Raw genomic sequence first — 27,033 nt, forward strand, 5'->3', positions numbered from 1 at the left:
TTCAAATGAAGACAATATCTTCTTTTATGGAACTGTGCCAGGACACCCAACAGGTAAATGCTGATTCAGAATATTTCAGGGAGTAGTCAAAGATTCCCACTTTCAGTAGGAGTGGTGCAGTGCAGTGCCCATGGATGGTGTCAATGCAACAACTAACAACAAAAACCTTATTACACCGATACAAAACATTGTACCTATGTCTCATAGCTTCTCTGCTTCATAAACCATTAAGCTTGTGCTGCTAAGAAAGTGTTTAAAAATTTGTGCTAATAGTGAACTTCAATAACAGTCATCCAATGAATTCTGGACTGTTTAAATTGCTTCGCAATAAGTTTCCTTCAGCTGCAACTCCTGTTGTTAATGTAATGCTAATGTAAGGTGGCTCTTATTAGGTGAAGTACCAGTTTGACTCTGAATTCAGAGTTCACATGCAGGTTTCTCTGAATGATCAGCTATCACCCCTTTCTAAAACCTTCAATAATTCATCCCGGTGGCACGCTTAGCTTACCTTGATGACATCTTTTGGCAACTAATGAGCTGAGCTCTTCTCCTGGGGCAGAATATGAATGATCTGTCCATGCATGACACGGTAGAAGGATTCATCAGAAAACTTTGAAATTGGTAATATTGAGCGCAAGGAAGAAATGGAGTTATTTCTTCTTGCTTCATACTTCATGAAGGAACTGGATAACCAGTCAGGAAAGAGATCAGCATCCCAAGGAACTTCAGACCCTGCTTAGGACTATTACCAAGTGAATCACAGAGAAGATCACCAACACCTTCATTCAATATGATGATCACTCAGCCGCACTGACTATATATTTCTAGTGGGGGCCCACAAAGACCGGTGCTATGCTATTTAACATTTTTGTTAATGACCTGGATGGGAAAAAAACCATTAATGATAAATTTTGCAGATGGCACAAAGATTGTAAATAATCTAGTATGTAGTACGTAATAAAAGGACAGGTCATTCATACAGAGCCATCTTGGCTGCTTGGTAACAATGTGTGGGTTTTTATATGGTTAAATAAAGTTATACATGTAAGAACAAAGAATTTAGGTTTGTAGGATGGGGGAACTAACATAGGAAACAGTGACTCTGAAAAGGACTTGGTGGTCATGGTGGATAATCAGCTGAACATGAGCTCCCAGGGCAAATCCATAGCCAAAAGAGCTAATGTGATTCTTGGATGTATAAACAGAAGAATCTTGAGTAAGGAGGTTATACTACCTCTGTATTTGGGACTGGTTTGACCACTGATTGAACACCTTGTCCAGTTCTGGTGTCCACAATTCAAGAAGGATGCTGATAAGAAGAGCCACGAGAATGATTAAAGGAATAGAAAATAGGCATTACTATGATAAAGAAGTTGAGCTCCTGGAGTCTATTTAAACAAAGAGAAGATTAAGGGGTAGCTTGACCTTGCCCTACACAAGGAACAAAAATCTGAGTGCAGAGGATCCTTCATTCCAGCAGACAAAGTTATAACAAGATCCAATGGCTAGAAATTGAAGCTAAACAAGCTCAGACTAGAAGTAAACAGTGAAAAGTTTAACAATGAGGTTAGCTAGCCATTGGAAAAACTTAAACATTGTGATAAAGATTTCCAGTAGTGGATAATTTAAGTCACTGTTTTTCCAAAAGATATGCTATAGTGCAAACAGGAATTAATTCAGGGAAGTTCTATAGCCTGCATTATACAGGAGGTCAGTCTAGATGACCATAGTGGTCTCTTCTGGCTTTATAATTTAAGATTGGGCATTGCAAGGCAAAATGTCGGATCTATTCTGTCAGAGCACCCTGTAATTCTCTACCTAGCTAGGAAATCAGAAGATTTTGGCTGTTGCTGAAGGAATGCCCACATTACTTGTCAGAGTCTTGAACATTTTCATCACAATTTCTTTCTTGTATCTCATGAGTCAGGTTGCTGTTAAATGGAAGTGATATAAAAAAAAAAAAAAAAGTTGATCACTAGTGACTTAAATCTGTTTATTTCCCAATTTTAATCAGGTGTGGAACACCTTTCTTTAGTAAGATAGGTTCATTCATCACATTCATGTGAGAGTGTATTTAAATGTTGTACTCATTAAAATGTGCTTTTAGAAACTGTATAATTAGTTATTTCTGGTATGGTTATGATTGCCAGATGTAATCTGCTCATGGTTAAGTTCAAGGTAGGGTAGAATGTGAAGGGGATCTGAAATAGGTATCCTTCTGGATTGGGACATCCTGGATTAGAGTCTTATTTACTACGGAGTATTTTTTATTTTACATTTTTTTCATAAAAGACAAAATATATGCCTTGGCACAATTTATAATCACCATCAGTAAAATCAGATGAATGTTTACTTTCAGCACAGTCATTCAGTCAATCGATTTCCACAAATAAAGAATTGGCACCTTACTCTCCTAGGTACTTGTTTCTGCTGAATCATTGCCCTCAGACTTATCATTCTTACTAGCCCTTGACTTTTTAGAGTTTTAACTAGTAAGTTTACTTATTGTTTAGACATAGAAAAAATAAAAAATACATAGATGTTTTAAAAAGATTGTCAGTGGCTATTGTACTAATTTATGTTTATTAGTCAGTAATGTCTTCAAAATTGTTCTATGCGACTCAAAATTCTGGATATGTACGTGTAGATCCAGCCAAATTAGCTCCAAAAAAGTTAAATGGTGACCTCACATGTCACTAGACTTGAAAGGACACAGAGTTGATTACAGTCTTGACTGCCGCTAACTTACTTGTGCAATAATAAGAGAGAGAAATTGCATTAAAGTCACTTGTTAGCATTCTAAATGAGATTACGTTCACAACAGCTGCCTACAGAAGAAGGTGCATAATTACTACCATTTTAATATTCTAGTGGGAAAGCAAGAGAGTGCTTAATAATAAATGCTGCTGACTTCTTTCTTAAGGAAAAGATTTTTCAGGGTGGCAATAGTACTGACCTTACTAGTGCCCCTTAATTTAATAAGGAAAGAAAGATGCAGTTAAAGCTAGGCACCAATCCACCATTTGGAAGAAGGCTAATGAGAAAGGACAGAGTGAGAAATAATAAGTATAATAAAACTAAACAATGACTAGCAATACAGTCACTGTTTTCTTGTCTTTTCATTTGCTGGCTGGAAATGAACAGCATACAAAAACAACCAATAGAACAAACGAACAACTATCCCCTTATTTTCTATTCTAGACATTCATTGTCTCCTTCTCATTCCCATTCTCTTGCAATGTCATAACACTGGTATTACTTGGGCCACATTCTTTGTGACTCTGAAAAGCTTTGGTTTTCCACGACATTTAACTACCTATAATACCCTTCTGTTATTTCTGCTCTAATTCCTTCTTTTACGTCTCTTTTGAAAAGTTAGGCATTTTAGTATTTTTTTTCTTCAGCACAGAGTCTGACATGTATCATTGGTTTTATATTCTTTTTTTCCCTCCATAGTCTTCCCATTACCTATCTAGTCTGGCTGCCTCTAAGATAGTCTTGAAAAAAAAGGTTTCTTTATTTGTTATCTCTTATAGAAATCTTTAGAGTCTGTGCTACACAGGTCACCACCATCCTCTTATTTTCAAGGCCAGAAAGGACTATCAGTGCATTTTACTATCCCCAGTTTTGAATATGTGAACACAAGTCAGAATGCCTTCCTTTACATAACAGACTTTTTTAAAAAAAATTCTCTTATATATGAAGTAAAAATTTCCCTTACACCTTTCACATAACACATTTTTGCACAGCACATCCTTAGAACACATTGTTTTACAGGGGAACAATAGAAAATGACAACTGGATTTAACGCGAAGATGAGCACTATCCAGGTGCTCGTCAGCTTGTGTTGCAAAATGGCTTTTAGAATCAGCGTCATTCCAATATGCATAAACCAGCAATTTAACAGAGTGGAAGTGGCCTGTCCAGAAAAATACGTATCTCCAATTCTTAAAGAGTTCCTTCTGAAGGCTAAACATGTAAGCTATTGGACATTTTCTTATCTGTACATCTACATTTGAAGTTCCAGCATCCTCCTCACATAATACGTCACCATGGAGTGGGGAAAACAGAAAGACAGGAACTTACCATTCTACACCCGCCCATACCAAAGTACCCTTTGATTCCACACTGTGGAATGTTGGCAGAGAATGTGTCTTGTGTGCAACGGGTCTGGAGTGCAATGGGAGACTAAGGAGATATTAAACCCTAAAGGCAACCTTAGGAAGAAAACTACCCACTTTTCCAAGACCTGAGCTCATGTGGTAGGATGATCTCAGTCTTTTCCTTCTTGACCAGACTCATCATTGTCAAACTTTTGATCCTGAGGACCCCCACTTAGCCCTCAGAATATAGCAAGAAAGGCACTGAACTAGCCACAGGCTGCTCTCTTGGGTGAGACAAGTGAGACATTTTCTTCCTTTCTTCTTCAAATCCATAGTGCACAGAATAATCATCATAAAAAGACTTACATTAATGCATAAAACAAGCAGCTACCTCAGGGGCTACCAAGGAGCTACCTCAGCCACAAAGAAATGACATCACTGTGTGAAACTCCTTGTCTAACTCTACTAGCAGAAGTAGGAAGTGAAACAAATGGAGCAATAGAGTAGACAGTGTCAAAACAGTTAGCATCTGTTAGCTGCCACTAGCCTCTCCAACATACAGAAGAAGAATCATCCATTCTACTTTGGGGACAGCTGTGTTACTGAAGTTCCTTTTGTTTAATATGTGAAAATATGCTGTTTCTCATTGTCATGAGGTTACAGAGTTTGAGTGAGGGAAAATTCATTGCAGACAACACAACTTAAAAATATAGAAACTTGGCTTTTTTTTTTTTTTCTTCATGAATTCCTTCCAGCAAAGAAAATGTCAACTCTGCTAAAATGCAAAGAATGAAACACATTCCAGGGTACAACACATCTGTGCTACAATATCCAAGACAAATTTGGAAAAAGGTGACTGATTTAATAAAGCTAAAATATTTTAATAATGTTTTTCAATCAAGAATCCCCTATGAACTGATAACTGACCTAAGTGTACTCAAGCTGAGTATTAACACCCACATAAATATTTCGAAGCTTAAATTCTAAAATTGTCTTACTTTTGACGGTTGCTGTCCGGGTGCAATTGTAAAGGATGGCTAGCTCCCCAAATACTTTGCCAGGTCCCATGGTGCACAGTTTCACACCTTCTTTTGTCACTTCAACCTTTCCATCTGTGGGGAAAAAAATACTGTTTTAAGTTGCAAGCTTCTTTCCCAGCTCTCTTCTGAAATTTTGTTCTAGATAGAATGTTGTAATTAAGAGTACCAGAACCCTTTAATTTTAAGACAAATTTAAACGTATCCCACAGAAAGGGAATTATATCACCGTAATCCTTAGAAACAATTATTTTATAAATAAATAAAGCTTATAAAGAGGTATTGATTATTTGAAGTTTCTTAATGGAGACAAAATCTTAATGGCACGCTAGAACAACATGTAATTTATTTTTCATAAGACAGTTGAGTGAAATTCTTTCAGATTTTTTGTATTAAAAATCAGGAGATTTGCATTTAACATTACACATGAACAGCAAACTGACTAATCTTGCTCTTTTTTAAAACAGAAAAACTAATCCTTAGGAACATTCATCCATGAATAAGGAAGCTATTATCAAAAGGAAAATTACTTTGACTCATGGCCATTATTTAATTCATGTCTTAGAGTATCTTTTCTTTTTCAGCATTTTATCATACTTGGGCAAGTCTGTTTTATCTGCTTACCAACACTGCACGTATAGTAAGACTATACAGGGTATTTAAAAGCAAGGGCTGTGGGGAAAGAAAAGAGGTCAGTGCCAATTTATAGTCTTCAAATAATTTTAGAGAAAAGACTGCCAGAGAAGGGAAATGGAAAGAAAACAGCCACACCACCTACTATATGCACACTGGTTTAAAAATAGTGTTGAAGTGTGATTCCTAAGGGACAACATGAAAAGTAAGTATAGTACAAATGTAGGGGAATGCATGGTTATTTATAGTGAGACAAAAGATCACAAGAAGGAAAAATGAGATACCAGTGAATAATCTAAATTGACCCACCCCCAAAACAAACAAACAAAAAAGAATATGACCCACTAGTCAAAAAACCCAGCCATACCTACTCACACATATACAGCTTAACTATTGATCTATTTCTGGAATAGGATTCTACAAATGAAGCTCTCTTCCCACCAATTCTATAGGCAAAAAAACATTTCTACAGAATGTCTGCTGACAAAGATTGAAATTTCACGTGTGTTATGAAAATTCTGGTGAAAAAGGTGAAAATGGCATCATGAACTATATTCATATGAGAAGCTAAAGCTCATCCTTCCTACCCCAAAACAAAAAACCCCACAAAAACAAAAGCAAAAACAAAACCAGTCATTAAAACATAGTTAAGATTGAATGTGAATTTTATGGGAATGCATATACCAGTACCCTGGCAAAAAATATAATACAGTTTACAAAACTTCTAAACCTTTAAAAATAGTTAGGAAATTATTATTATTGCCAGGATTATTTGGGTAGCTCACTTAATCATTTCCCTGCCTTTGTGGGGGCCTGGGCATTTATGAACTGTGGTCCCTCCTCTTCTCTGCCTGTGGCACATAATAGTTTAGTCTTCCGTAGGTGATAATACCTTGGTCTAATTTTGGTTGCTGGGTTAAGTGCTCAAGTGCTGGGTGGTGTTGGTGGCCTGTGATATGTAGGAGCCGAAGTCGATCTAGTGGTCCCTTCTGCCCTTAAACTCTATGAATCTATGAATGAACAATCAATTATTCATCACCATACAACTCTTCATCACTCACAAATTACTGAATGAAATTCTCTAGCCTGTGTTTTGGAGAAGGTCAGACCAGATGATCTTAATGGTCACTTCTGACCTTAAAAAGGTATGAACCCATCATGTCACAAAATTTACACTGGCTACTTTTAACTGTGGAACCTAAAGTTTCAACAAAAACAAAAGAATCTAACAAAAATAAGTTGCTAGATTATAAAATTTCATTTCATAATCAAAGAATCCAAATATTACTTTACTAAAAAAAAATTATACTAGTTGCTACACAATATAAGTTAATGTTAAAAAAAAGTTACCTACTGTTGTTCTTCAAGATGTGATGCAGACATGTATTCTCTTAGGTGCGTGCGAGTGCAGCACACTGGGGCTGCAGAACTTCACTGAGCAGTACCCATAGGGGCATCGCTCACACCCTGAAGCCCTATCCCCTCTCCTGGCTATGGAAGGGTGGTGGCCCCCCAACCCCCTCAGTTTCTTCGCACCCAAATATCAGAAGTACTGACTTTGATGCAGAAGGAGCAGAGGGTGGGTTGTGGAATACACATCTACATCGCATCTTGGAGAACAACAATACAGGTAGGTAACAGGTTTTTTTCTTCGAGTAGATGCAACCGTCGAGGAGGCAAAGCCCAAGCTACTTCATATGCTGTTGTGATACAGGAAATTATCCACCTGGAGACAGTCTGCAAAGAGACTGCTTGACACTTTATTTGATATGCACAACAAACAAACAAATGAAATGAGGAGTGGAAAGGTTTGGTCCTATCCAAATAAGAAATTAAATATTTCCTGACATCCGGTGTGTGAAGATGTTGCTTCTCTAGGTCTGAATGAGACTTAGGGAAGAACACTGGTAAATATATAGCTTGGTTCAAGTGAAACTGGGAAACCAACCAGGGTTTGACCCTGGGTTTAGTTTGACTTCAGAAAATTGCATGTAAGAGGGCTCCACTATCAAAGCCTGTGACTCAACCCTCTTCTTGTAAACATTATCACAAGGGAGGCAGTTTTCTGGCATGGAAAGGAGACCAAAGTTTTTGTCAGAGGCTCAAACAGAGATGCCATAAAAGTTGCTAAGACAATAGTAAGGTCCCAAAAAAGAACCAACTTTAACTGGTGGGTGGAGACCAGTGACTCCTTTCAAGAACCTAACTGCTGCAGAGTTTGAAAACACTGACTTCCCATGTATGGGCAGAGGAAACACTAAAAGCATCTCCAGGTTGACATGCAATGAACTAAGTGCAAGACCAGAAGACTGAAGATGTAACAGGTATTCCAAGATATCCTGGATGCAAGCTAGCTTCAGTTGGATTCCCTGGGCTAACAACCATATTGAGAACAGTTTCCACTTGGCTGAATAGGCCACTCTGGTGGAGGGCTCCCTAATATTAAGCAAGATTTGCCAGACAGCCTCTGAACATCATTCCTTTTCCTCATCTAGCCATGCAGCTTCCATACTGTGAGATGCAGAGAGCCGAATACTGGATGCAAAAACCTGACTGTGATAGTAAGTTAGGAAGCTGGGATAAAGACAAAGGGGATATTGGAGCGGAACTGATAGCATGAGGAAGTCAGAGAACCAACATTGTCTGAGCCATGCTGGAGCAATTAAAATGAGCTTGACATGGTCCAAGTTCAGCTTGAGAATTGCCTGTGGAATGACCAGAATGGGAGGAAAAAAATACTGTTGTACTGATTCTCAGCTCAGGTGAAAAGAATCATCAAGGATCCTGGACTGAGAACCCTTCAGGAGCAAAACAGCAGCATTTCTTGTTGTCTCTTGTGGTGAACAAGTCAATCACTGGAATTCCCCAGACTGTGAAAATGATCTGCAGGACACTGGGCTTCTGAGACTAGTAGTGATTCAGGAAGAAATTTCTCCCGGTGATTCTGAATGTCCAGTAAGCAATTAGCCAAGAAGGTAATGTTTTCCCTGAAGCAAGGAAGGCAGTTCTGATCATCTCTTGAGGTAGCACATTGGAGTCTGCTCACCCAGTCTGTTCATATAATACACCATAATAGTATTGTCAGTGAGTAAAAAAACTGCTGACTCCCGATGTGTTCTTCAAATGTCTGACAGGCACTGTAGGTAACACAAAGCTCCAAGACCTGTTCCAATCACAGCCTTGAACTTTCAGTAATCCCAGATTCACTCCCCAACCTCGTAAGGAGGCATCAGTGACTATAGTCCTGGTCAGTGGGGACTGACTGAAAGGAATGCCTTTGCACACATTGTCGTCAGTTGTCAACCACCGTAAGGAGTGCAGGATTGGCAAGGGGAGTGGACCAGCTGTCCAAGGGATGACAAATCGGATGATAGACTGACTTCAGCCACATCTGAAGAGGAGCAGACTCAGCATGGCTACCTGTGTGCATGCAGTCTTATGACCTAGCAGCATCAGATATGCCCAGCCTGTGGTTGAGGACTGAGACTGCAGCTCTAGACATAGGTGGCAAATTACATGGAATCGCTCAGTCCATAGAACTCATTAAGTCTAGTAGGCCTCAGTGAACTCTCTTCTTCAAGTTGGAAACAATGTTGACTTCCCACTGTTTAGGTGAGATGATCAAGTAGGCATAGATTGAAGAGAACATGACAGAAGACTTCCTCTTTGTACTTGCCCCTCACCTAAATGTGGGAAGATATGAATTTTCCTCTTCCTCAGATATGCTGTTATCACAATCAGTCACTTGATAAAAAAACAGGAGGTGGAAGACAGAGTGAAAGGCAGCACAATGTACTGCTAGTGTTGGCCAGCCATGACAAATATGAGTAACTGCCTGTGACTCAGAAGGATTGCTATCTGGAAATAAGCATCCTGAAGGTTCAGTGCAGCAAACAAGTTGTCATAATTTGAGAAAGGGAGGATTGTTGCTTGGGTGATGTATCTGATGTATTTGTTGAGATTGCGGAGGTCCAGGATTGGTCTCATCCCTCCCCTGGATTTTGGGATCAGAAAATACCAGGAGAAGAACCCGTCCCCACTGCTGAAGGGGGACCTTCTCTACAGCCCCCAGCATCAGTAGAGACTGACCCTGCTCAAGGAGCAGTGTCTTGTGAGAGGGGTCCCTGAAGAGGGATGGGGAAGGAGGGTAGAGAGGAGCGATAGAGAGGAACTATATGGCATAACCCAATCCGACTGTACTTAGGACCCAGTCATCCATGGTAATCAAAACCCAAGCACCATAAAAATGAATTAGTCTCTCCCCAAAGAGAAGGATCAGAGAAGGAGAGGTAACCACCGGATTGCCGTCCAGGACATGAGTCAAAATGGGCCCTTAATAGATGCCAGAGGGTGGGGGGTGTGTGTGTGGGGGGGGGTGTGGGTGTGTGTGTGGGGGGGGGGGGGGGGACCAGCTGGTTAAACCCAGAACCAGAGGACCTATTCCTTTGGGATCTGTGGCCCTTCCTGGAATAGTCACACTGCCTTACAGGAAGGGAGGCCTGTCCAAAGAAATGCTGCAAGAGGAATTGCTGCTATTGCTCCTGACCACTATAGTGGCTCTCTTCACAGCTGGAGTAGATACTCCCAAAGAATGTAAAGTAGCTCAGGAGTCTTTACAAGAGTGCACTGTTTCATCTTTTTTTCTGAAAACAAAGCTCGTCCATCAAAAGTCCTCAGAGGTCTGCTGCACCTCGGGAGCAATGCTTGAATTCTGCAGCAATGAGGCCCTCCTCACGGACACAGCCAATGTCTTATTTCTGGCTGAGGCATCCACCATGTCCAGAGCCCACTGCAATGAGTTCTTGGCCACCATACAGCCTTCTACAATGAAATCCCTAAACCCATCACTGGAAGTTTCCGACAACTTGTCCACAAACTTAGATATGTCCACCCAATTAACAAAGCCATATGTAGAGACCAATGCCTGCAGATTCACAAAGCACATCTAAAGGGAAGAGGAGGTATAAATATTTCTTCCCATCAAGTCCATCCTCTTTCTCTCTTCATCTTTAAGTGTAGATTTATACTTTCCTGGCCATGCTCTGTCTGCAGTTACCACTAGAGTGTTAAGGGGCAGGTGGGAGTAGAAACACTTAAAATCCTTCATGGGAACACTTCTCTGAACATTTCACTGTGGGAGGCAATGAGGCTGGAGTATTCCAGAGGGCCTTTCCAGTTGCCAAGAGATCCTCATTTATTGGGAGGGCTACTCTTCCCAGAGCGGATGATTTGAGAATATCTAAAAGCTTATGCATATTCTCCTGCAGGAATTCTACCTGGATGCCCAAGGTACTGGCCACACACATCAGGAGATCCTGACATCCCTTTAAGTCCACAGACATTGACAGAGGGGAAGATTCTGGCACAGTAGACTTGGAGAGGGAGAGGATGAAGAGACACTTTGCTGTACCAGCAATGGGTCCTTTTCTTGCACCACAGGAGCCAGTCAGAATTAACCCTGGAGGTCCAGAGGGAACAGGCTCAGTGGTCAATTCCAGGTGAGGTGGTTTGGAAGTGGAAGCCATTGTTGGGAGCAATAATCTCGCCTTGGAAAGAGTTGAAGGATGGGACCTCGGGGACTGAGGATCATCCCAAGGAGGCCACTGGGCATACAGGTAAGGCATTTGTGGCTAGTAGGCATTGGGCCAAGAGCTCCTGCCCTAGCCACATACGAATAGCGATCCAAGGATGATCTCTGGTGCCTAGTGGGTGACAAAGGGGAGGATGATCCCAACCTGGATCTTCAGGAGTACTGGAGGTTCTCTGGTGACAAATGGTCGGAATCCTCTGAAGCCCAATACAGGGTAGCAACAAAGTCAAAGTGGAACGGAGGATCAACACTGGCGATACCAAATGGGACAGTCATTTGGTACTGGTAGTGGAAGAGGTGCCAGCACTGAGGCTAAGGGCAGTACTGAACTCAGTGAAAAGGGCAGTACTGAACTCTGCTGCCAAGACAATGATAGTGCTCAGGGATGCATCAGTGTCGAGAGGGCCTTCACTGCTGGACCTGGCATAGGCCTCAACTCCACAATCTGAGCCCCTGGCGATCTGAGCTGTGGCAGTAATGAAACTGGCACTTGCTGGATTCAAAGACAACTGCAGATCAGATAAGAGCCTTGGTGCCAAATCAGGCTTCATAGCCTGCTCTTCAGGTGCTGCTTCAGCTGCAAATATCTCTCCATATGAGTCCTCTTTGTGAACGACTTGCAGATGGAGCATTGGTCTTTAATGCGTCCTTCACCAAGACAAACGCCTCATGTGAGGAAACTCTGTTGGGGATTGCCCACCCTCAATATGATGCACAATGCTTGAATCCTAGTGAGGGCACCACACAGGGCAGCCAAGTACTTTAACTAATGCTGTATTAACACTAAGCTTAACCTAAGGTTCTACGAACGACTATATACATTAAAAAATTCCCAGAAAATAGACCAAAAGTATAAGGTGAAAACACCACACAGAGTACCAACTCTAGCCATGGGTGATGACAAAGAAATGAGGAGGTTGGGCTGGTGCCGCCCTTAGAGGGCCAGGGGAGGGGCTAGGGCCCTAGCGCATGAGTGCGTCCCCTAGAGGTACTGCTAGGCAAAGTTCTCCAGCTCCGATGCGTGAGATACACTGGCATGTTAGTAGAATATATTGCTACATCTACTTGAAGAAGAATGCAAAGTCTACATTCACTTACATATACTCATGCCACCATATAATAAATGCATTTCAGAACAAGAAGAAAAGTCATTTCAATACTACCATATTATTATTCTGTTCTATCAACAAATCACACTTATGAGAAAACATATAGAACTCTGACATTACTTAATATAACATGTCCTTTCTTGATATTTAACAAACAATAAACATCAATCAAATATTTCTATTATGGAACAAAATGCGGTGGGGGAGGGAGAGGGTTGACATTAAATTGGGGTGGACAGTACAAATTGAGTGGTTTATAGTGACCAATGAAGGGGGAATCTGTTCTTTTTCAGACTTTAATGTGTGACTGGTTTTTAAAGGCGTGCAAAAAGTTACTTTGGGTGATTGGTATGTTAGCTGGATTTCAATTAATTGTAATTTCAACCCTATGTTTTTAAAACACAGGTTTTTTATTTGAGAAAAATGCTTTTTTATTTCTATCATTTCAAAATTAATTTAAAAACAAATAATGGATGTATATCTACCTACAGTGCATGGTCATTTTCCAAGGCCCTGATTCAGCAAGGTACTTAGCTCATGCCTAAACTTAAGTCATGAGAGTAATCTCATTGACATCAATGAAACTACTCACATGTTTAAAGTTAAGCACTTGCTAAAGTACCTACTGAATTGTTTTGTTTTTTGCACTTGCACTCAAGTTTGGTATTTAGAATTCATGTAAAGTCAAAATTGGCAAAGGTGCTCAGTTTATTACACCTCTTTTGTTCATTTGTTTGTTTTTGTTATTGTTTGATAGGAGTCATACTTGAGTGGAGTTTGGATCATAAAGTATGACTATGGGCAGTGGGGGGTGTGGGGAATTTGACTTTAGAGTTTTCATTTAGGAGAGTGGAAGGAATTTCAATTTCCAACATGTTTAACTTTTAATCAATATTCAACAAAAACATAGGCCCCCAGGTAAAATGCACTGAATCTATTCTGCAACCTAACCATTGGCAAAACCCTGCTTTATTAAACTAAAAATTATGATCTCCCAACAAAAATATAGTAGTCACATAGCCAGTACTGAAAATATTTAGTACAATCTCAGGCACTGCAGATGCATCCTTTAATTTGTTATTCATTCTAAATAAACAGCAGTAGACGGTGCTTAATTTAAGTGAGGCAAAAAGTTAGAACAAATAAGTAGATCAATGGGTAGTGCAAAATACTCTTCAAGCCAGTGGAGATTTGGAGCAACACAGAGGTTGTCATCACTGAGAGAGAGGAATATCATACATTGCACTCTAGTACTATTAAATAGCTAGTTAGAAAGTACAGTTTCCATCATGCTTATTCTCAAAGGTTCTGAGAGACTGAAGTTGAAGGACATAAGAAGAAATGGAATATATGGATGACAAATGTGGTCTTAAATGAAGTAGATTAAACCAACATTTAAACAATTTAATATATTGAGAGGTTCTATGATCCTATGGCAAAATGTAACACTTTGTAGCTTACATTAAATCATTGGTCTCCACTGTGTCACTCATGAGTTAAATGGCCATGTCAAGCAAGTCTGTTCACACTCGTTTGTGCACAGATTGTGTGTTGATTTGATGGACACATACACGCATACCTTGAATAGATCAACCTTCTAGTCCACAGATGAATACAATGGAGGTTGTGTTTAATGAAAAGCCAACATATCCTTCATGATGCTTTGAAAAATTAAAGGAAAACTGTGTAAAAACACATCTACTTTTAAAGGGTTGAATGTAGGAGAGGTGCATGTAGCTCATTGGATACATTGCTCACGTGCTTGCGTATTGGCTGCCTGCATGTGTGTATTTATATATATATAAATCTTTAAGCTACAAATCAATCTTGCAGTTGATAAGGTGGAACTCATATCGAAATCTCAGTAGTGTATTTATTTCTGTGCTATTCAAATAAATTATAAGTAGTAAAACTCAAACAAATATTGCAAGAAACGACTTGTCTCCAGGATCTGTTTGAAACTGCAATATGTCAAAGTGAACTACAAAACTACAAAACTTTTAACGCACGGTAGCACGGTACATGAAAATTCAGCTTCATATTTGAGAAAAGGTATTGAAACAATTATCTTAAAATCATAGTTTGGGTCTCGTTTGTTCATTTTATTATGTATTTTACATGCTTTGTGTAGATTGCATTAACAATGAGATACCAGCGTCAAACACACATATTAAATAGGGGGCAAAAGATAAACTGTTACAGCTTCCTGATGTTAAAAGGGTCATTTGAATTAAGAAAAACAAAATAAAACAATTCTTGCATATCATTGCGTCTTCACAACAGAAATTATGTAAAGATGCAGCAGCCCTGAGGCTTGGCTTTGCTTCTAATGCACTACTGAGAGACTCCTGAAAGCAGCTGTTCTCGATAGGGAAGCAAAAAAAAAAAAAAAAACAATGGCATGGTGCCAGATTATGTATCTAGGATTATGTTGAATGAAGGAAATTAAAGCTCCACAGGAAGGCCAAAACAGACGAAGCTTACACATGCCGTTCACATTTACCACATATTTTATTTATAGGAAAGCAATGAATTGACAAAAACAGACCTTCCTTGTGATAAGTGCTTATACACGGAGTAAATACCACAAAGAGCAGTATCAAAACCTAATCTGCATTTGTCTCAGGTTCTCATAAACAATCTGTCTTCTCTTTAATTTTAACAGTTTTATCTGTAATCTAATTTCATTTAAGACAGCTATCACACACTTAAGCCGCCTGCCATTGGAGAGAAGAGTGGTTGCAGAGTAGAGCTTTAGAAGATTAAAAACAACCTGTCCTAAAGAGAAACACAATCTTACATGTCCCTTTTGTGGAAAAGTAGTTTAATACTGATTGAACCACTATGGAGAGAGACACACTTCCTTCAAAAAAACCTGCCCCAATGGCCCACATATGTATAAAATAATCCTGGGTAGTAGAATAAACCTGCAATACTGAGTCCAAATACTTCACCATCACCGCAAAAGAAACCCTAATCTACAATCAACAGCAGTCTCAAGCATTATCATCCATGTTATCAGCAGACAACACAGTCACATCCGTATAGGAAGGCTCCAAGGAATTCCCTTGGGAAGCTGTTTTCCAGTTAATGTGGATCAGTACAACATGAGGTGTACAGTTTTGCAGTTCCTAACATGACAGCAGGAAATAAATTGTATGTCATTGTGGTAAATGTGAAAGGGGCAAATGAAAGTCTAAAGATACCATAAAAATGAGAGTCCTGTAGCACCTTAAAGACTAACAAATTTCTGAGGGCAAAAGCTTTCGTGGGCTGCAACCCACTTTGTGAGATGCATGAAGTGCAAATCACACACACACACACACACACACTCAAGGGTAAGAAACAACAATGGGGAGGGCAAGTGCTAAAGTCAATTCAGTTAGAAGAGATAAGGCCTATTCACGACCGTTGATTAGAGGGTGAGAATGTGTGAACAGTGACAATTACTTCTTGTAATGAGAGAACCATTCCAAGTCCCTATTCAGACCTAGTCTGATAGTGTCAAGTTTGCATATGAGTTCCAGCTCTGCAGTTTCTCGCTGAAGTCTGTTTTGAAGTTTTTTTGTTGAAGTATGGCAACTTTCAAGTCAGCTACAGAGTGTCCTGGGTGCTCTCCTGCTGGCTTATGGATGTTACCATAAAGATTCCGTAAAGATACTGTGTTACTCAAACCAGATATTAATACTTGCCCTGTCAAGCATCCCACTGCCAAATACCCAGGAAATAATGGGTTCCATCAACATACATCATAAAGAGGGATGAGTGGAAATCTTAGAATGTGTAGCAGCATACATCAGAATGCATAAAGTCCCAGCCTTACAGAAATGACTATGTTTTCCCACTGACTTCAAATGGGTTAGAATTTCACTCTTGGTATTTCATTGTCTATGCCTTAGGCACACAGCTTATGGAAATTTTTCATTTAATAACTGCATTAAAATATTTATTCCAAGATCTATTTTATTTTAGTATGTTGGAATGGTTTAAGTCAATATACTGTTATCCCACCTGATCAATTAACAGATATAACAATTTCCAGTGCATCTCCAAAAGATTTCCAAATTAAGTACATACTTGGGACACCCTTGCAAAGTTTTTCAGGATTATTTGAGGATTTTGCCAAGCTATGTCATAGATATTTCCACAGAGTACTCTGCAGAAAGGATAATTGTAAATATTTGTCAAGTGAATGAGTTTGCCACACTTTTTATAGCTCACAAATGGTTTCAGAGAAAATAAAGCCACCAAAATTCGTGCAACAATAATGGTTAAAGAGATTACATTATTTGAAAGCACTCTAAATTCTGTCATAATGTCCCAGATGTCATCTCCTGCTTAAAAAAGCAGGATGTTTATAATCAATAGAAAATCCCATTTATTTTCTTTAAAAAAGTGCTTAGAAATATATATCCAGATTCTAATCTTAATAGGAATGGTGTACAAATTAGATCAGAACCTAATCTTTACCTGCTTTTACATTTTAGGGTTCTCTGTGTGAGTACCACTGCTCTGTTCCCATTTGGAAAATATGAGTTCAGTTCTAATGTATAAATATGCTTCTCAATATTATTAAAGAGGGAGTAGCAGAAGCTAGGGTTAGCTTGCTTAGTAATTCCATTATCAAAAATAATTTTTTGAAGAGTTTCAAGTCTCCATGGCTTGCAAAGACTCTTGAAGTCTGGCAGAAAAATAGTCTGGGATCAAGACTTTTGCTGGCCCTACAGGCACCAGTTCAGATTTGGCCAAGTTACAAGCTGTGGAAAAGTGCTACCTCTTATTTGTTGTATTCCTTGTACATTTTGTTTAGGGCATGTTCTAAAAGCAACACCCCAAAAACCCAATGTTCACCACTGTCATATAATTATTGTGTGTTCTGTACAAAATAGGCTTTCTGAGGTATTATTTTAAAAGTCTTGATGTGCTAAACGTTAATATCCTGGTAAAATAGTATGTGCTATCATTGCATGTGAATTTATAAAATATTGCTGAAAATGCTACTAGAACATGTTGTAAGGTGGGAAACACCCACAAACCAGCTTTCCAGGTACAACAGTGAAGTGACCAGACGTGCTAATAGCCCATCAAGGAGCGAACCTATTATCCATAGCCAGTATACAATTGGGATTTCACAGAAAGAGGCACATAGGCAATGGATTGCTTGACCAGTGGTGGGCAGCCCCCATGTCACATGCATGGACCTTTCCAACCTACATACTGAAGATTTGTAGTCTGTTTGTACTATCCCTCAGGGTGAGACATTTCTGGATTCAAATATCGTTAGTGTGTAGAATTTAGACTGCAATCTTATTTTTATTTCTTTGGTAACTACTTCTAGTCTCTTTATGCTTACCACTTATAATCACTTAAAATCTATTTTTTCTATAGTTAATAAACTTGTTTAATGTTTTATCTTAACCAGTGTGTTTTTTAGTGAAGTGTTTAGGCAATCTCAGCTCGGGTTAACAGGGGCGTGTATATATTCTCCCCACATTGAGAGGGGACGGACTTATTAATGAGCTTGTACTGAACAAATCGTTGTCCAGTGCAAGACGGTATAATCTCAGGCTGCACTCCTGTAGTGAAGAGCATGGGGACTGTGGGGGGTTACTTTACAGTGGGTACATGAGTGACTCAGGCAGAGAATTCATGTGATTCAGTTGGGTGTGTGGTATCACCCAACATGACAGCAGGTGGCAACTGGGCCTGGAGGGGCTGGCTGTATCATCAGCAGAAGCATGGTTGGAGGTCAGCCCACACTGCAAGGATAAGAAAGCTCAGGGGTTCCCCAGATTCAAGCTGCATCAGAGTGCAGATGGCAACATATTCCCAACACCCTCCATCATTATAGAACATAGTATATGCATCACCCAATGCTTTATTCCAACATTTCACACAGAGTTTAAGATCTGAATGGGACTGTACTAGAGTCACCATAACCCACTGGATCATGGCTAACATGTCTGCACCTCAGTTTCCACTCCAATTCTTCAAACAATTTCCACAGACCCTGGAGTTTTGATCAACAGTCCTCTTCTTGGAGTCTGCTTTAAGACATTTGGTTCTGCAACAAAAAGCTCTGTTAGCCATTCCAGGCACAGGCAATCTTCACAAGTTCCCTTTAGCACACATTCCCTCTCTATTTTTCTACTTCAGGCTCAGCAGGGCAAGGTTACAGGTTCCATCCCTGATCCTGCTGTCGCTTGGCTCTTCTCTGAGCACAGTAAGATCTCTTTAACCCTCAGACAGTTCTTTTGGCCCAAATATCATGGTGCACCTGAGGGCTCACTGGTCCAGTATGCTTCTCAACGCTTTCTGCCCCAGCAGATCTCCCCACAGCTCTCACTCTACAAGGATAGCTTGAATCGTGACAAGCCATCACCCCAGCTATACTGCAAGAGAACCTTCCTCTTCCCTCCCACTCTCATCACTGTGTAAAACAGGCAGCTCATCTCAAAAGAGGCCCCACCTCCTTGATGAACCTGGGTCACCTAACTCAAGCACCTAACAAGCAAGTTTGGGGCCTTAACTCCTCCCAGGCCCAGCTCATGAAGAGACACTGACATAGAAGGGAAAAGGATGAAAATTATCCCATTCCCATCAAAATACTCTTTGGGCCAGGGGAACATGAACTAAGCCAAGAGCCAGGAAACCTGGCACTCTGGACTCACTTCTACTGACTGGTAATATTATGTACCCTTCATAACCCTTATTATTAAGCAGCATATCATACCCCAGTAAGAGGTTATACCCCAGTAAGAGGAATAGAACCCAGATTTCAAATACAACATAGCCAAATCCTCCTCACTTAGCCACTGCTAGAAAGAACCAGCTATATCTACATCCTTGATTACTCTTTGCAAAATGGGACCACTAAGGCAGAGTGCTATGAATCTTCCTTTAATGGCTAGTCCACATGAAACAACAGCTTGTGTAGTCAGTCCTGAAGCTCTAGTGGTAACTGAGGTGTATTTCTGAAGCTTCCGGGTTCAAATCCTGTTGATGCATTACAAATGCACATAATAAAATTCTTTTTATGCCTTTAAAAAACAAAAGGAATTTACATACAAAAAGCTACAACTGAGGAAGTCAAGCACTTCCTAAGTTAGGAAATGCCAGGTTTACAGATCATCAAGCAACCTTAGTTCTGGCATTTTCTAATTTTCAAGTACATGCCTTTGCAACCTTAACATCATTACAGTTTACTCTTTTTGTATGTAGTATATTCTCCAGAAAGGATACACTTTAGTTGGAATGAATTATTAATTGGAATGAACTTTAATTGGAATGAACTACTGGTTTAAAAACTAATAGTGCAATATGACCCCAAATGATTTTTGGGAATCCCACATCCATCTTCACTATTCTGTTATTTCATTAGCCTTTTCTACCAATATGCAAGAGGAAGAGTTGACTCCGAGGGGCTGAATTTATTTTTAAAACTAAATGGATAATAGAGGAGGTTTTCTCCTCCACAGACGGGTTTTGATGAATTATCTTATGCATTAGAATTCAGAAGCAGAGCTAAGAGAAACTGACCAGCTTCACTTCCTAGGTGGTGGGAATGACAAAATTTGGCACTATTATTTTGTTGTGTGTGTATTTATACCAACCACATTCCACTATGAGTTTCAAGTAGAAACTGTAGAGATTAGCATAAACTCATAGGCTTCCTAAAACCCCTGGGAAGGCAGGAACTTGCTCAGGACAGTTTCAGGTTCATACCAAAATGAAAAGTCAGTAACTTAAGAAAATTTCACACAGCTCTATTCAACAAATGAGAATTTTAACAATAGAAAACTGGCCTGGACTTTGGCTAGTCACTGAAAGACAGATATGGATTTCTTATATAACCAGCAGATACATAGATAAATACAGAATTTAAAATGTGCAATGGCTGTAAAGGGTGGCATATTTGAGGGACAAAATTCAGGTTTTTGTATGTGCCTATGGAAACAGCTAATCCATTGCCCGTGCTTTGGATGTGCTCCTCAGAGAGGATCAATCTCTCTCTCTCTCTCACAGGTGACAATTTTAAATTATTGAAAATAACACCACCTCAAACAACATTTACATGCAAAATAAAGTTGTTGGTTTTATTAACAATGACCATAGGACATGTTCCACCTAAGGAAAGAATTGAAAATGCTGACTAGAAAGCTGTTGTGTAGGACTCCTTGTGATACAAATACCCGAAGGGCCTTTGCATCTCTGAAATTTACCAAGTGACAGTTGTCTTCTATAAATATATTAAAAATTTGTTATTTAAATTGTAACAAGTGAGAATCCCATCTGTTCATTAGTTCACACAAAGTTTTCCACTCATTATCATTTTGATGAAAGTGGCCTTTGGGTTTCAGTGTTTGTTCTGTTATATTTCATTTTACACTGATATTAACACACACAGTTTTGTAAGTCAACTCTTATTACAAAAATATATCACTCTTTCCTGTGACATAATCACAATTTTTTTGCTCCTGACTAGTTCAATTCATAAATCAAATAACACTAACTTTATTTTTCACTGCCACTAATGTGAGCTTGATGTTAGGAGGTACTTCACTAAACTCCTGAGCATCTAACCAAATGGATGGAGGAGGAGGAATTTAGCAGAACTAGGCTCTTTAAAAGGAACAGGTTAGAAGGAAGGTTGGCAGTATACTATCCATGTAATAACATGGGTTCAACCACTGAAACTAACAGCCAAACTTTCATTGACTTAAATAGAAGACTGGGATCTTTGTTAGGAAAGAAAGCTTTCTCCGTTTAATTTACACAATCCACATCTACAGTAAGGAATATGAGAAAGGACAAACTAGAACATATGTATTTTGCAACTTCTGTATTTAAGACTTTTTACAGATCTTGCCTTTTTGAACTCAGCATTTTCATTTTGGATGCCTTCTTTTATTTCTGGAAACCACAATTTCACCAGTGAATATTAACACCTTTGTGAACTATCAATATTATTAGTAAAACTTCACATTTTCATAGCACTTTTATCTGAGAGTTTTAAAGAGCTTTACAAACATTAGTCTTCACAGAGCTATTGAATAGGAACGTGTTATCTTCTCCATTTACAATAGGTGAGAAAATGGAGGCATACATGTTAATTTGATGTCCAAAGTCACTCAAGCTAGTGGCACAGCCAGTGTGAGTTCTCCAATTTTTTATTAAGCAGTTCTGTGCTCTAAACACTCAACACCTCTTCCCTCAATTATGACCTGGGCGGATCTCCCCATATTATTTTAAGGACAGGAGAGAAGAAAGGCCAAATTTTATCACAAGCCTTTGCCCAGAAAAACTAGATACTAGGCTGTGAAAGGGAAGAGGTCAGAAATGATAAAAAGTTTAATAATATTACTGATACAGAAGGGATCTACAACTCCCACCAGAATAATCCTTAAGTGGAAAGCAAGTGTATGTACAGAATATAATCAAAATATGAGAAGATACAGTAAATGGTCTCCTCATACTTGGGTTGTCACAGACATTCATTCACTCATACATTTCAAAATACCATGTGATATCAGAACTCACCTGGGGCACTCTGCCACTAAAATTCCAGCACCACCACTCACTGGGGACCTAAATACGATCACTACAATGGGTTTTTGCTTTTTTAACCTAAAAGTAAATCCTGTCCATGAGTCCAGTGTGAACAGTCACCTTAACCATTATCCTGTTCCACACCTGGTCCAATACCTAGACCTTGCACTGCTGTTTCTGTTCTGCTCCTTGTTTATATCCCTTGCACATAACAGAGCAGCAAGAGCAGAATTTCTGTCATATTATCAGCGGTCTGATAATATTCAATGGCCCACATCGTCAGCATTGCTCAACTGGCCCCATGCGTGTTGCGATTGTGAGATGAATTGTCTTTTTCATATAGATTATCTACAAAAGAGAACACTGGTAATCAAATGTCAGCATTTTTGACAGTTTGGCATTAAACAAAAAGAACGTTAAGGTGAGAATGATTGAATTTAGGCAAAGCAGGAAGGGAACAGAGATCAAGAGCATCACATCACATGAAACGACAGCAGCAGCAGGATCATAAGAGCAGGCATAATTTAAACCAAGTGCTATATATGCACATGCACACAGGGCACTGCTGCTGCAGTATTATCATGCGGAACCCTGTTGTCCCAAAGAGCAGAATTCCTCTGGTATTCATCTAAGCGGCATTGAATCTGATCTATACGCTTCACTCAGTTACAGGACCAAAGACATTGCAGAACTCCTATATGAAAAAGCTTTACACCATAACCAGAATGACATTCACAATGTCTTGTCTTGCCATACTCTTCCAGCTAGCACACCTACCTCACTTTGAGGAATGTCTCTCACATTAGTCCCTAAGTTACTTGCACTTCACACAGATTTAGTGTCTCCTCATTTATATTGTTGAAAATTTACATCAGAAATAAAGAATCATGAAATTAAGATTGTAAAAAAGAATCAGAAGCGTTAATGAAATGAATCCCACCTCATATTAAATTTCCTGCATGAACAAAGTATTTTTCCTTCCTTTTAGGTCTGTCACACATTGTGTTCCAAATTTGGGTGTTGTCAGGAGGAGCGGTATGCCAACTCACACCACAACACTTCAGAAGATACGGTAATTTTAAAAGTAAGAACAGTAGTTTGGTGCATATCTGCTGCTGGAGCTGCTGCTCTGCTTCCTGGGTACTAGAGAGACAGTCTCTGGCAGCGCACTGGGATAAGGTGGATTGCTCTCCTCCTAGCCATCTCTTACATTTTAATATTGGTTTTCCACTCCTCAGTTGTCTGCTGCTGTTCCTCATCATGTACTCCATGGCAGCATGTTCATCTATTTTCAGATGAACTGACAAGAAGAAACCTCCTTTCCAAATTTACCAGCAACAGCTGTCACCTCCTCCTCATTTTCTCCATAGGCGATCTGAACACCAGTCTGTCTCTGGAAAGTGCTTCCTTGACAAAAGGACCCCCCTTGTTGGGTTTTAAAAATTAGACTGAGATTTTTGGATATCAACTCCCAGAGGTCAAGAGGCAGAATTGTCTAGTTTGAGAGAAGCTAATGCTTAAGAAGCTATTTAAGTAGCTTCCAAGCTTGATCCTCAGCATCCTACTACAATTTTTTTCTAGTAGTATCTGTTTAGAGAAGAGACTGATTTTGTCAGTGGAGGACCTGCTCTGCTTTGGCTTCTCTTCTTCAGCCTTTTCATTTTGTAGGAATGCCTCTGGTTCCAGAACATAATTCCAATTCCTCTCAGGGAACTGTGTTCTCTTACAGAGCAATATACTAATAAACATGAGGCTTAACCCCCAGTAGTGAAAAGAATCTATTCCTAGTGTGTGTAAGTGAAGGATTGAACAGGACAATAGCCTACGGGAGGGCAGGAATCAATAAACAGACAGATACACTGGTGCTCTGATACCACAGCAAATAAAGAGATTTTCAGGGGTTGTTCCACTTGTAATATGATATAATAAATGTGCAGCTTAATTAGAATTTCATATACTGGAAAAAGAACTCAGTTCCCAAGCTGTACAGTTAAAGAATTTGAAATGTCAAATACTAGAGAAAAGACAATGGGCCAAATTCATCTGCTAAAAAGTCAATAATGCAGTACAGGTGTAAATAAGAGAATTAATTTGATCACCTTGTTAGAAAATTTCTGACTAGCTAAGTACTCCAAAAAATAAATATAGTTTTTATTAAAAAAATTATAAAAAATAAAAAGTTTTTAGCAGAACCCATTGAACTATCCTCCTCTTCCAAAAGAAAATAACCTTTAATATACAGTTGAGATTGCCAAGTACAATTCAAAAGGAAACATCCCATGAAGACAATAACTTAAATGAAAACCTATTAAAAATTATGGAAATCACAAACTGAAATGATTTGGACAACCTGGCACCAGCACTCGCACCCAATTCAGATCTGTCAGTTGCTGAAGGCAGCTCCATGAAAGCTTGTAGCCTCTTATTCCTCTGTTATTTTTGTTTATAAAGTTTATTAGTTTATGATAGTTCTAGGGACCAATCAAGAGTGGGACCCCAATGTGCTAGGCACGGTACAAAAATAGAATAGTAGACCATCTATGCCTTAAAGTGTTTATACACTGAATAGAGATCATTATTCTACCTCCTCCTCATACTGAACCCGATCCCAAACCAGGCTCAGGCTCACTGCTCCCCACCCTGCTCCATGAGGTACTTTGCTTTGCTTCCCAAATCCCTGGTAGTGCTGGACTGCAGTTAAGCATTTGTAACTTAAAATTGTAAGCGCAAATTGCTTTGTGATGACAAATTTAATTGCTAGGCAATTAAAACTTTAATTGCATTGTGGCTGGCCAAGATGAAGTCTAGTCTGATTAAGATTGTTAATATTTTTGTTCATTTGTTTCAAAAGCAGAATTTTAATAGCCTGTATCATGCACAGGAGTGTGCCAAAATCTATCTACTGTATGTCTTAACTGTGGTGTTTTAAAGTATTTTATTGTACAGTTAAAAGAATTAAAGTAAAATGTTAACCTTATTTTCACTTCTCAAATGGGCTCATGTTTGAATACTTTCCACTTGAACAATTTTTATCAGACTCTTTTGAAGATCTGTGTCATCAAACATAAAGGTGTGAAGCATACAGAGGTGGCCATGAGATGCATATTTCTGAACCAGAACCCTTGACAATTATTGAGGGTCTTCCCAAGAAGGAACATGGTTTGGCAAACTTTCAGGGGAAGCCTGGGTTAATGCAGAATTCATATAGCATTGAAAAGATATTTTCTGGTTATGTATCAGGATGAATTTGTTCCTGTTTGTCCATAGTCATCTGTCCTGAAATATAGCATAGATCACTATCAGTGGTTCTTCCAGTTTTTCCATGCGTGGACCTGAACCACCCAGTTGTCTAGGGTCGGACACACATGGATGCTGAAGGAGGCAGACCTCAATATTGATGCTAAGATGTTTATTAAAAATATTTATTCTTATAATTTTAGATTATAATAATCTTAGCTTTACATTTACTGAATTTTAGGAGATACTTGCATTTATTTTCACACATGATGACTGGAGAATAGGTCACATGCTTGTGTTTGTGGTTGGTTACTTAATTAAATGAACTGTTCATACTAACTGAGTAAGTTCTTAGGAAACCTTTGCTTTCCGTCAACCAACTGTCACGGAGAATGACATCTCCTTAGCAATAAAATTATATTTATTACCTACAAGTGTGTTCACACTGATTCTGGGATGCAGCATTACCACTTCTATTTTGTTTTAATATTTTTATACTGTTCTCATACTATGTTTTTGAAGATGTATATGAATTATAGTTATTGTGAATTGTGCCTTGTACAGAATATTTGATAGGCATGTTCAGTTGCAAATTGTAAATGTACTACAAATGGAATGTTGTAAAGTTAAGAATTACTTGGTTAAAAGTTAAATAAGAACATCTTCTCAAAGAAGAGACCTCCCCCATTTTATAGAAGGTACTATTTTGGTATAGACAATCTTGAGATAAAAAATTGGCAAGATATTCATGTTTTAGAAAAAGGCATGTTTGTGTAAAAGATTGTGAGCATGATCTTTATTTAACATACGCCAAAAGAAGTGATGATTAGGATGTCTTATCACAGCTATAAACTAAGTCATAAAAATGAGTCTCTTTAGGCTGCTTCTTTGCAAACAAAGTTTTAAAGCCACTCAAACAATTCTAGAAATATGCTTACTGATTAATAAAATAAATCCATTTGAATAAAGTTTGCATTCTTCAGATGTTAAGGAGAACATTTGTATTAATGGATTATATTAGTTATGTCCAACTCATGTTTCCACCTAAAAGTGAAACTTCTACTGTCTCTCAAATGCTTAAGATGGTATAAGATTCCTTTGATATGTATATTTGAAAATATTTTGTTTCTAAATGTAAGTATTCATATAATAGTAAATGCCTGTTAATAGTCAGATGTTTTATGTACAAAAATAGCAAGGTCATTTGATGCTGTAACTAGCTACTAAAGTAAGAAGCAATCGGAGTATAAAAATTATTTATATTAATTGGGAAGTTAATTATCTGGGAAATTAATTATCTGGCAATGCTTATGCAACTCCTTACTAAACTCAAAGACAAGATCTTCTCCAAGGATGCTAAAAAAATATAATATTCTTCTTTGATGACCAATTACATTTAAAGACTCTGTCTATAGGAATCATTTGAGTTTAAAAAGAGCTATTTTAGGAGCTTTATATAGGAAATAAGAGTGTTTGGATTAATTTGAAACATAATTTCAATTACTACTACTCCCTGATGGAATTAAAGGGATCTCTCAAAATATTAACTGAAAAAAGAAAAAAAGAGTTAATACTCCAACTTTAAAGGTGTTCTGAGAATTTCCCACCACAAAAAGACAAAAATAATATAACCATAAAGTTAAAAAAAATTAAACTGATGCATATGCAGTACAGATAGCATATTTATGAGCTGAAGATACCATCAGCACGATCTCATGAAGGTGCAGAGCCAAAGAAAGATGACAGCAGCTAATATTTGAATCCAGCCAAGTGCC

The 27,033-nt window shown here is 38.7% G+C and overlaps 1 protein-coding gene across 3 annotated transcripts in view; it reads right to left on the reverse strand.

Annotated features, from left to right (window-relative positions):
* PRKG1 (protein kinase cGMP-dependent 1) overlaps positions 1 to 27,033 on the reverse strand; it is an 819,482-nt gene that overhangs the window by 483,701 nt on the left and 308,748 nt on the right. For all 3 annotated transcript variants that reach the window (XM_067552762.1, XM_067552761.1, XM_067552763.1), the window contains one exon: positions 5,102 to 5,215. In XM_067552762.1, coding sequence (XP_067408863.1) covers positions 5,102 to 5,215 — 114 coding nt within the window. The remainder of the gene's footprint in view (positions 1 to 5,101; positions 5,216 to 27,033) is intronic.

This window comes from Emydura macquarii, unplaced genomic scaffold (assembly GCF_026122565.2).
Source record: "Emydura macquarii macquarii isolate MOO-44397 ecotype Brisbane River unplaced genomic scaffold, CSIRO-AGI_Emac_v2 contig_1390, whole genome shotgun sequence".
Taxonomy (NCBI): Eukaryota; Metazoa; Chordata; order Testudines; family Chelidae; genus Emydura; species Emydura macquarii.